A 12,112-nucleotide genomic window follows, 5' to 3' on the forward strand; every position below is an offset into this window, starting at 1 on the left:
AGTAAATCTTTAGTTACTTTACTTATTATATCTACTTATGCATAATTACTTATTATTTAATAATAAGGTATTTAAATTTCAATATTAATATATTTTTCATAAAACTATTGTTACATAATGTACTATTACTTTAATAAATGTTTAAAATCATAAAATAAATGTACAAACACAGTATCTAATAGAGTTTTATTTTAATTAACAGAAAATTACTTTTGTGGGGGTCGATGGAGATTTCGAAAAATTATGTAGGGGTCGATGATCAAAAAAGTTTGGCGACCCCTGCTGTAGCTGATACAGGTTCACAAATATCCGTTGTCAAGAGCTGTTTGGTTCCATAAAAATACAAGACACCGCATGGAAGTGTAGTATTAACATGTGCTTTCGGACAAACTTTAAAAGCGTCATTAATAAACCTGCCAGTAACTAAATGTGAAGAAGATTTAAAATTTGAAGGACCAATTTACATAACTTGTGCAATGGTACCTAATTTGTCAAGCGATTTGTTATTATCCGTAAGTGCTCCAAATGAATTAAATTGTAATATTGAGACAGTAAATTTAATAGAAGGCGCAACCAAAAATAAAAAATTGGAATGTAATACGCTAAATGGTGAATTGTCGTGCAGCAAAACGATAGATGATGATATCGATCTAAGCATGTCATACGATATTCAAAATGATAATTGGGAAATCCAGAATATGGTTAAAGATACAGTTGAAGAAACTATAAAATGTTGTGCAAGCATGACTGCAGAAGCTGAAGTAAACGATATGGCTAACCAGAACAAAATATAGAACTCTGAAAAATTTCGTAATGAACAGAGAAAGGACAGCAGTTTAAATTCTTGTTGGCAAGGTGCTAAAAAGGGAATTAATACATTCCGAGTAATTGATAATTACTTGTATCATCGAGATACCATTTTAGGTGAACATGTAGATCAACTAGTTGTTCCAATATCACGAAGGAAGCAACTTTTGGAACTAGCTCATTCAAGCTTATGGGGAGGAAATCTACGTAAAAAGAAGACTGCTGAACGGTTGAAATACCCCTTTTATTGGCTTCGCATGAAGAAGGACATCGACGAATTTTGCAGCACATGTGTTGCCTGCCAGTTACAAGCCAAAAAGCAACCGTTAGACGAAGTACCAATTACGCCAGTTATGCGCCCCGATTAACCATTTCAAGCTATACATGTGAATTTTATAGGTCACAAATACGTCTTATGTGCTGTGGATCTATGTACTAGATGGCCAGAAGCCTTTCCACTGAAAACATTAACAGCGAAATCAACATGTAATGCATTACTTCAGATATTTTCACGTACGGGGATACCCAAACTTGTTGCTACCGATCAGAGGAGTAATTTCACCTCGACTCTGACGAAGGAGTTCTTAAGTAGACTTGCTTCATCACCCAGATTTTCAACTCCTGGTCATCCAAGTTCAAATGGCCTGGTGGAACGCTTTAACGCTGTTTTGAAAGGAATGATTCACCATACTATGAGAGAATATTCGAAAGATTGGACAAGGATATTCCATTCCTGCTGTGGACTTACCGGGAGGTTCCGAACGCTACGACCGGCGTCAGTCCTTTCCAAATGCCTTACGGACGACGTCCGACCGGACCATTGTCCATATTGAAGTCAACGTGGACCGATGAAACATTGATCCCAATTGGTCAATTAAAATCTGTCACTGATTATCTGAATGACTTGAAAATAAAGTTAGAAAATGCAGCGGAACTTGCTGGCTTGACTGCTGCTGGGAAACAAGCAGCGTATGCCAGTTATCGAAATCGAAGAACTCGACATAAGGAATTTAATGAAGGAGACCTTGTTGTTGTTTTAATTCCAGATAGTGATAACAAAGTTTATGCCAGATGGAAAGGTCCTGCAACTATAATTGAAAGAAAATCTACGTATAGCTACTTAGTGCAACTTTCCGACGGCAACATCAAACATGTTCACGCTAATAAAATAAGAGAATTCAAAGCATCAACAAATAACGTAGGAGTTATTTAAGACACTGATATAGACTTTGGTGACATAGAAAACGTCCCGAGGATTAGGGAAACAACTCCGTTATTTTGATAGTGCTTTTAATTTACATTTGTAGAAATAATAAGCCGATAGACTTTAACAGGCTTAATTTACTGGAGTATGGCGTAAACAGAAGTCTCACCCACTCTCCCAGTTGGAGGGGGGTGGACTAATATCTAGACAGTAGTGGCGAAGGTTATGTTGGCAACATCGTACAGCAAAAGGCACGCAAAAACAATTGCTCCTGCATTATATACTCATGGACAAAAAGGCGAAAAGGCTCAAATCGTACATACTTTGTAACTCTACGCATCATCGATAATCATTTAATGCTTCCTAATATGGAAGTGAAAGAGGGACAAGGTTCTAAAATAACTCCTCCTTTGAAATATAAATCTAATTATAATTCAATGGTATGTTTTCATCCTTGAAGTCCCAAAATAGAATTTCTACACCTATTCTTTACCAAAGACATTTTATAAAAACGAAAGAGTTTTAATGTTGTTATTAATACAAAAGTATTTACAATTTTTTGTATTACATATATATATATATATATATATATGACATTCCTGGAAATCCTGAAGAATTAGCAATTCTGGAAATATGTTAACTAGAATATGTAAGTCCAACACTAAATAGCTCGAAAATCGAACATAAAAGTTTTCCCCGTTTCGTTTTCTTAAAGGAAGTATTAAAAACAAACGGAAATAAAAGTCTGGTGTATTATAATATCAATTTTCTCTGGCTTCACCTCAGTTGAAATCGGTTTTGCGGAACGCAGATAAAACCATTTCTTGTTTAGTAAAAGTGGAGAATTTTTTTATGTGTCTTTAGAATACCAAAAAAGATTTCGCTTACTCTTATATATATAAATCATTTATAAAATGTTTTATTAACATCTAAAAAGTACATATAAAAGGAAAATAATATCTTGAATAGCTTTTGATCTATAAAATGCAGTTTTCTGTACAAATATTTTAGCTAAGTACTTCGTTATTTTATATACATTTTATTTTTATAATCTTCGTTGAATAGCGCACCTAATTTTGAGTTTACGACTACCAATGTTTGAACCCAGTTCAAAAGACAAGAAAATTCTTCGATCAAGAATTGGAAGAAATTTTGCCCTCGGGTAGGATTTTTGATGCAACTAAACTGCATTTGCATTACATGGAGAAGAAAACCTCCCTCGGTTAACCCGACGCACGGTGGTCCAGCATCCAAGGTTTCGTTGCCAAAATTAGTGTTTCGATAAAATTTGTTTCAAAATTTGAGGCTTTTTATTTAGAGGTTTCTTTGTGCAGGTAAATTGAATTTATAGTTGAAATTTTGAAATACACTAAAAATACGAAAAAAATCTAAATGGCGGCAGAAATATGGCGAGAAAAATTAAAAAAATTATATAGTACGTTTAAATAATTAAATATAGCAATGAAAATTTTAATTTTATCTTAAAAATGAAAAGTAAATTATATTTCCGAAGTAATCTTACAAAATAACGCGAAAACATGAAGAAAAAAAACATAATTTTTGTTTTTCTGTATATTTAGTCCACCTTTGCAATACTGGTAAAATGGGGTAGGTTTTTTCGAAAGAAGAAACGTCAAGGAAGACAACAACAAAAAAGTTTAGCTAATTACCTCGTGGAACTTTTTGGAACTAAGTTTCGAAAGTCATTCGAGCATTGTAAAATGTTAAATGATAAGATATAAATATTATATTTGTCAAGAGTATTAACTAATCGAACAAATTGAAAAATTGTACTATAATTTCAGACTAATTACTCTGATAAAAATATAACAGTAAGGTGAATTTCCTATATATATTTCTGAAATAAAAATTTAAAATTTAAATTTAAAAAAAAAATTGTAACATATTTTTCACTACATTGTACTCTTGTCGGTCCAAAAAGTAAATTATAATGCTTGGAATGATTATGAATACTTAATTTGGGCTACAATAAAACTGCCTACACATATTTCAGTTGAAAAGTTAATTTTTGACTTTTGGCCAAAGATTATGGCCTTCTGGCTCACATGCGACGGCAAGGGGACTCTAACGCATGATCCGTCTACCACAGAAGATATGTTAAATCAGCGCTGTGGTTGATGCGAGCCGGGTGCGGAATTTGTATTGACCAACCATTGCTGATATTCGAGACAGGGCCACCTCATTGGAAGGCGAGATCTCTATCTCCTGAGCCACGACGGCTCACAATGTGCTATTGGTGACGGTCTTGGAAACATACCTGAGGATGATCCGAAAACATGTCATCGCAATTTTGATACTTTACAGAGGGGATAACTTCTCCGCTTCGATTTTTCAAATGCATAACAAAGAAAGATGTTGATTTATGTCCACATCTCAGAGTTCTTAAATAATGTAAAAAGTGTCCAATAGAAAAAGAACGTGACAGAGAAGGTCTTTAGAGAAGATTTGTGCGTCAAAACTGTAAAAAAAACCTCAATGCTTATAAGCAGTTAGCATACAAGTGAAAAACAAAAGTAGGCTAGACTTAATGGTATTAATGGTGTATCAAACCATGTAGTAGTGGTATAATCAAATTTATGGGGGTCTCCTTGGCCGAGCCCCTTTATATACATTCTATTTTTATTTTATAACCGTCGTTGAACAGCCGATCCAATTTTTTGGTTTACGACTACTAATGTGCAACAACGTAGCCTTGTAATTTTGAACCCAATCCAGAAGACAAGGAAACTCTTGGATCAAGTATTGGGAGAAATTTGCCTTCGTTGAGGACTTCTTTTGGTGAAACAAACCCGCATTTGCATTTCCTGCAGAGGAAGACCACGAGAACCTCTCTCGGTTAGCCTGACGGCAAGGGGACTCCAACCCATGATCCGTCTACCACTGAAGATATTTCATGTCAGAATTGTTGTCGTTGCAAGCCCGATGCGGAATTCATATTGACCAGCCATCACCGGGATCGAACCCGGTTCACCTCATTGGAAGGCGAACGCTCTATCCCCTGAGCCATTGCGACTCCATTCTGCAAGATTCCTACAGTCCTTAAAAAATATTAAAATGCGTTAATATTGCTAATCTCTTCAGATGTGATATATTTTAACTAAGCTTGGCCTGAAAACCGTTAAAGTTGTAGCCAAATTTTGAAATGTTGGCATACTTTGAAATATTTATATCTGTCAAAAATATTTTCATTTCGTTTATCGCGGTGTGAAAACTTCCAAACTAATTTTATAAAACTAAATTGCAAGTTATCCTAATGAAATGTTAAGCTTCCTTAAGAAAAATTCGGCACCACTTTTTTTTCACTTTTTCAGGTTATTGGTGCCCTGTATTTGGTGAAGGGCACTAATATGTACTTTGGGTCTGAAGAGGTTAAAGAGCTTCTGTGGCTTGTCGGCTTGCAAAAAGGTGACGAATCCCAGCAATAACTTGTGGTGGTTGGTTGTGTCCAGGAGATGAATAGATTGAATTTATATTTTTATTAGTATTTATTTTGCATTTAAGTATTAAGTATAAAAAGGGAAAATATGAAACAAGAGCAGCGCGTCGTTCTACAATGGTGGTTAGGATTCTTCTGGTGAATGACAGAGACAGTTACTGATCGTAACTCTCGCGGCTACGATTAAGCTAAGTTCAGTCGCCGCTCACTCCCCCGCCATCATTTGGAGCCATCATTTGGAGTTGGAATGAAGAAATCACCTGGTAAGCGTAAATGTTCGCCATAGACTAGTTCAGTTGGAGTCATAGAGAGTTCATCGATACTCTCTTTAACTGTGGAACGCAAACCGAGGAGAACCACTGGTAGAACATCTGTTCAGTCTGTTGTCGCATGGCACTTCAAAGCGGCTTTGAGTGGCCGATGAAAATTTTCTATCAGGCCATTGCTTTGAGGGTGAAACTTTTTGTTCGGCAACGTTCAATTCCAAGCAATTTCGTCAGGCTGAGGAACAATGAGGATTCAAAATTTGTTCCTCTATCAGTCGTGATGTAGGTTGGTGTGCCAAAACGGACAATCCAGCCGGTGAAAAACGCTGATGCTATTGTGGTTGCTGGCATGTCTGTTACCAGGATAACTTCTGGCCAACATGTATAACGGTCACTGCACGTGAGACAATATTGAAATCCTTGAGATTGCGGAAGCGGTCCGATGAGATCCAAGCGTACATGATCGAATCTTTTTGAAGGAATGGGTATTGACTTAACCCGACTTCCAGCTTGTCTGTTAATTTTAGATCGCTGACAGGCAAGACACTCTCGAGTCCACTTCACACAGTCTTTGTGATGGAAGGCCACACAAATTTGGAACGGATCAGTTTTGATGTAGCTTGAGTTCCAGGGTGTGACAATTTGTGAAAAGTATTGAAAATGATACGAAGATGCGACTGTGAAATATATGGGCGAAGAATTTGAGAATTTGTGTCACAAAAAAGTTTCTTGGAGGAGCCGGGAATTACATCTTCTTGTAGTTCTAGTGACGAGTTTGTACTCAAAATTAATTTCAGTTCAGGACCATCAAGTTGCGAATCGGCTATTTCGTCATAGTCCACTGCAGTAGGAGTACGAATTGTTTCAACTCCAGATAACATATCAGCAGATATATTTTCTGCGCCTTTAATAAAACGGATGTCGGTGCTGAACTGACTGGTGAAATCAAGGTGACGGTGTTGAAGTGGCGAATATTTGTCCCATTTCTGTCGGAAGGCATACCTTAAGGGTTTATGATCAGTGTATATAGTGAATAAACGTGCTTCAAGCATATGTCTAAAATGTTTAATTGACAAATATACCGCGAGCAATTCCCTATCATAAGCGCTGTAACGCGTTTCCCTAGGAGTAAGTTTTTTGAAAAAAATCTGAGAGGTTGCGAATCGTTACCTATCAGTTGGTGCAATGCCCCACCAACGGCGAAATAAGAAGCATCGACGTGAAAGACGAGGACGAGGGGGGGGGGGAAAGAAGCATTGAATTTCGAAGTAACACTTTACAGCTATCGAAAGCTTCCGTAGCGGTTGAGGTCCATTCAATGATTTTGTTTCGAGCTGGACTATCTTTTAACAGATCATATAAGGGTTTTTGAATTGCTGCCGCGTTAGGTAGCTGCCTGCGATAAAAATTTAATAAGCCTAAAAATCGCTTAAACTCTTTGATCGTATTTGGCTTTTGAAAGGTACCCCAAGTATGCATTTTGAAATATTTAATGCGAGACTGTAATTTCGGAGTCTTTTAAAAACTTCTGTAAGATGCTGAATATGCTCTTGTTCTGAATTGCTAAAGACTAAAATATCATCTAAGTACCAATAGCAGAAAGGTAGATCTCGAAATATTTCATCCATAAAACGTTGAAATGCCTGGGCAGCATTACAAAGTCCGAAATTCAGAAAAGGAAACTCGAATAAGCCGAAAGGGGTGGCTATCGCGGTTTTAGGAATATCAGCTTCATTAACTGGGATATGATAGTATGCTCGGACGATATCTAATTTTGAAAATTTTGATTTTCCGTAGAGAGCATGTGCAAAATCATGCAAATAGGGAATGGCATATCTATCTGGGGCGGTTTTTGAATTTAAGAGTCGATAATCTCCAACTGGTCTTAAATTCGAATTTTTAATAACAACGTGTAACGGAGAAGACCAGGGACTTTTTGAAGGACGACATATATCTTTTTCGCACATTATTGAAAATTCGCGCTTAACTGCTTCGAAAACTTTCGGATGTAAGTGACGTGGCTTACAATGTACAGGTGAACCTGTTGTTTCAATGCGATGAACGGTAGAATGTTTAATAGATTTTCTTTCTTGCGAGGGATTAGTAATATCCGAGAATTCTTGTAATACATTTTGAAAAGGCATATTATTAGATATAGTTTTAACTGAGCACTGAGAAGAATTAGCAAAATAGCCGCTCGACTTTAAAGAAGTGTTTGAATCAATGAGACGTTTATTCTTCAGATCAACAAGTAATGCATAATGCGTTTAAAAATCAGCACTAATTATTGGCGAGGCGAGAATGAAATCCCAGCCAAATGAACGACGGAGATTAAATGATAATTTTATATGTTTCGTTCCGTAAGTTTTAATGGGTGAATTATTCGCGGCATTATGCTGCTGCTAGGCGTATATTTATATTTACTGTTAGAAATAGGCAGAACGCAGCATGCGCTTCCCGAATCTATAAGAAAATTTGAGTTTTTATTTTTATCATATATGAATAATCTGTTGCCTAATTTATTAGTCACGGAATCTGCAGGCAAAACAGATGACGTGGCACTTATTCGTTTCCCGAATTAAAAGAACAAGGCTGTTTACATTTTACCGCTTTTTTTCCAGACCGAAAATGATAAAAACAAAATGAACGTTCTTCTGATTTATTTCTTGTCCTTGAGTTTGAACAGCCACGAGAATTTGATCGGCGCCGGTATTGTTGCCGCCGGCATTTTTGCTACTTGTAAGCTGAGCTCTGAAATTTGATTTTGAAGAGCAACAAATGAATTATTTTTTAGATCGGTTTCAGTTTCATTTTGTTTAATGGAATTTGCTGGATGGGGGAAATTTCAAGTATTTTATCAGCTAGTAAAGTCAATTTAACAGACGTTTGATGAGTTACAATTGATAAAATAGATTGTACATCGGGGGGTAAACGTTGTAGCCATATTTTTTTTAAGAAAATCCTCAGTTACTGAATCGGTAGCAACTTCTCGCATTTGTCGTAGGAGAAGAGAGGGTTTTGGGTCACCTAATTGAAGTTCTGAAAGTAGTTTTCGAATGCGTTTATTTTCAGAATCCAAAAATTCGGTGATGAGACGTTCTTTTAAAGTATCATATTTATTAGTCGCAGGGGTTGAAAATAACAAATCTGATATATGAGATAGCGTTTCTGCATCGATATGTGCAATAAGACTTGCGTATTTAGTTTTATTCCGTGTTATGTTAGATAAAGTAAATGCACTTTCAACTTATAAAAACCAAAGTTTAATATTTGTACGCCAAAAGGGAGGTAATTTAAGTGCAACCTTATCTGCGTGAGTATTTTCAGCGTCATTTGACNAAGACTTGCGTATTTAGTTTCATCTTTGGTTATGTTAGATAAAGTAAATGCACTTTCAACTTGTAAAAACCAAAGTTTAATATTTGTACGCCAAAAGGGGGGTAATTTAAGTGCAACCTTATCTACGTGAGTATTTTCAGCGCAATTTGACTGCATATTAAAATGTAATAATGTATATATGTAATGAAATTAAATTAATAGACAGTATACACTCCGACAGAAATTAAGAAACAAAAATTGAAAAGCCACGGTGGCGTTTTTATGAAACTTCCGATATCCAAAGCGAAACTTGTTATTCCATTTGAAACATGTCCGGCAGTGGACTGATCGTTAAGACAGGGTTCCCAGCAGATCACCGAAGTCAAGCATCACTGGCTACGGTCAGTGTTCGGGTGGGTGACCACTTGGATCAGTCTGCGTAGGGACCAAGGGTGTGCGGTATTGGTCCTCGTTAAACTGTGCTACCGAAGTGCTCGACTTCGCGTGCAGGTCGTTGGGCTACCGAAGCGGGGGTGCCATCCCCTCTGCAGAGGATCTAAATTGTGATGGCATGTCTTCGGATCATCCTCAGGGATGTTTGCCAGACAGTCGCCAATAGCCCATTGTGCAGCTCTAGTGCGACGTAAATGAACTACAAATACAACAACCATTTGAAACATAATCTCCTTAACCCTCTTGGTGGCGCTTGCTTGAAATAGTTTTACTCTTAAAACGGCAAGCATATTTACTAGAAATGTACCTTAAAAGGGCGAGGGTCAGACAAAGGGAATGCCTACCTTTTTTTCTGTTTGCTGTTAAGAGAATTTTTCACACTCTATGTGGTCAGTCTGGGTATTGACAGTTTGAGTGATGAAACCCATTAAGAAGTTCACGCTTCAACTATCTTTTTTGAATACTTATGGAAAGCAATGGTTGTTTACAGAATGATTTTACCTTTTTACAACTTATATTTAAATAATAACTGCGTTTCGTTCTCACCTTCCTCACTTATTAAGATTATTAAAACAATATCATTCAAGTTTTTCTTACAGAAAAAAAACCTAGTAATAAATAAAATAAAAAAAAATTAAATTTGAAGACAATATTGTGAAGTTTATGTTTCTTTATTTTTTATTATCAAATTTTTATTCATTTAGTGATTATTATCACTACACATACATAGCGTATATAATTGCTATTAAAATCGTTTAATTCAATATAGTTTTCAATCTTGCACATTGGCAATCTTTTTTCTTTTATTTAATATTTGAACGTCCGGCTGTCACTACTGTGGTGGTTGGTTGTGTACAGGAGATGAATAGATTGAATTTACATTTTAATTAGTATTTATTTTACATTTAAGTATTAAGTATAAAAAGGGAAAATATGAAACAAGAACAGCGCGTCATTCTACAATGGTGGTTAGGATTCTTCTGGCGAATGACAGAGACAGTTACGGATCATAACTGTCGCGGTTACGATTAAGCTTAATTCAGTCGCCGCAAGCTAATAAACACAACTTCTTCTTCTGACTCGCTCCAACCACAGTGCTGACGTAAAATATTTACAGTGGTTGATGAATCCTTGGCTAAAATAGCCTTGCCTTCAGACTAACTCTGACAAATTTTCGAAATTTTTTTGGTGCATGTAACGTAAATGTGGGTTAGTTTCATCAAAATGTAGTTTATCCCAATCCTTAATCTAGAAGTTCCGTTGTCTTCTGGGTTGAATTCAATTTTAGATGGATACGGAGTTACAAATTGATAGTAGTAAACCCATAAATGGGTGAGCTATTCTATACCGGTTTTTATATAATATAATGTTGTGAAAAGTTCTCAGCTCTTTTTATTACCATTCACTTTTTAAATATATATTTTAAAACTTGAGACTCGATATGCTTATTTGGAAGTTTTAAAATATTGTTAGATTGCAATCGTTATATAACACAATCTTCTTTGTTTTGTAAATACTTTTCATTATTTAAATAAACCGCATGAATCCTTTTTTTTAAAATAATTGTTTTTAGATAATAATAGAATTAAGAAGATCTTTTTAGTTTTGCTTAAGTGTTTCAATTACCTATTATAGCGTTTAACTCATCTCGAATTACTGTTACGAAAAGGCAGCAATTTGTAGGAAAGAAAAAAGTGCCTTTATTAAAATAGTTGAACTCAAAAATACTTATATATAAAGTATATACAGGGAATATATACAAGTTGATTCTACAATCATGGGACAAACTTGGAAGAGACTAAAACATGTATATTTTGCCCAGGAATGTATGGGTTTAAAGAGACATGTTAAGACACAAACGCAAAAAACAACGTGTAACGGAAAAAGTGTTTATTTACAAAATCAATGCAAAACTCTGTCTACCAATAAGTATTTGGACACCTATGCAAATGACTATATCTGCGGTCCTGAGATACGTCACGCCCTCCTCCGGTTTATATCGTGTAGGGAACAACATCGGCATTAGTCAGGCGTAAATCTTACTAGTACTTTAAATTGGAACTCCCATATTGATAATATTCTTAGCAAAGCGCAAGGAGCCTATATAGCTCTGAAACCGATATTAAACTATAACTCAGAACTTGCACTCAAAACAAAACGAACGCTATACCTCTAATGCATTAGACCTATCATCAGCTACGCAGCCCCTGCATGGAGCACAACCACTGCAACCAGAGCCGGATTATACCTTTCGTAGGCCCTAGGCACAGAGCCGGATTATACCTTTCGTGGGCCCTAGGCATAGCCGTTTTTGGGCTTTCCCTTCCTTTCCTCTTTTCAAAATATATGCTAAAATTTTCTTGCATATTTTTTTAACATTTTTATTAATATGGATTTTAATTTACAAATTTGTTTATCGAACTTCATCTGCAATACCGACATACTGCCGATATTGCAGTTGATATCGATAATACCATTATGATTAGTTCGATCGTTAGTACTTTTCCTAACGTTCACATTGCATTAAGAATATATTTGTCGATTCTTGGATCAAATGCAGAAGGAGAAAGATCTTTCTCCAGATTAAAATTGATAAAAAATTATTTG

The 12,112-nt window shown here is 35.8% G+C and overlaps 1 protein-coding gene across 1 annotated transcript; it reads right to left on the bottom strand.

Moving 5' to 3' along the window:
• Positions 1-5,902: 5,902 nt before the first annotated feature.
• LOC139427276 (uncharacterized) lies at positions 5,903-7,701 on the bottom strand. The gene is made up of 3 exons (XM_071188336.1): positions 7,325-7,701; positions 6,516-6,736; positions 5,903-6,411 (listed from the first exon to the last, which is right to left on the bottom strand). The coding sequence occupies exons 1-3, from the start codon at positions 7,699-7,701 to the stop codon at positions 5,903-5,905; spliced, it is 1,107 nt and encodes a 368-aa protein (XP_071044437.1).
• Positions 7,702-12,112: the final 4,411 nt, after the last annotated feature.

The sequence above is a fragment of the Parasteatoda tepidariorum genome, chromosome X2 (genome assembly GCF_043381705.1).
Source record: "Parasteatoda tepidariorum isolate YZ-2023 chromosome X2, CAS_Ptep_4.0, whole genome shotgun sequence".
NCBI classification, from domain to species: domain Eukaryota; kingdom Metazoa; phylum Arthropoda; class Arachnida; order Araneae; family Theridiidae; genus Parasteatoda; species Parasteatoda tepidariorum.

What these genes read in the sequence shown, in the direction of transcription:
- LOC139427276 (XM_071188336.1), bottom strand. Translation starts at nt 7,701, where the DNA reads ATGTGCGAAAAAGATATATGTCGTCCTTCAAAAAGTCCCTGGTCTTCT. An exon ending in GATCTACCTTTCTGCTATTG is followed by an intron (nt 6,737 to 7,324) that starts GTACTTAGATGA and finishes TAAACCCTTAAG; the next exon opens with GTATGCCTTCCGACAGAAAT. An exon ending in TGAACTGAAATTAATTTTGA is followed by an intron (nt 6,412 to 6,515) that starts GTACAAACTCGT and finishes TATATTTCACAG; the next exon opens with TCGCATCTTCGTATCATTTT.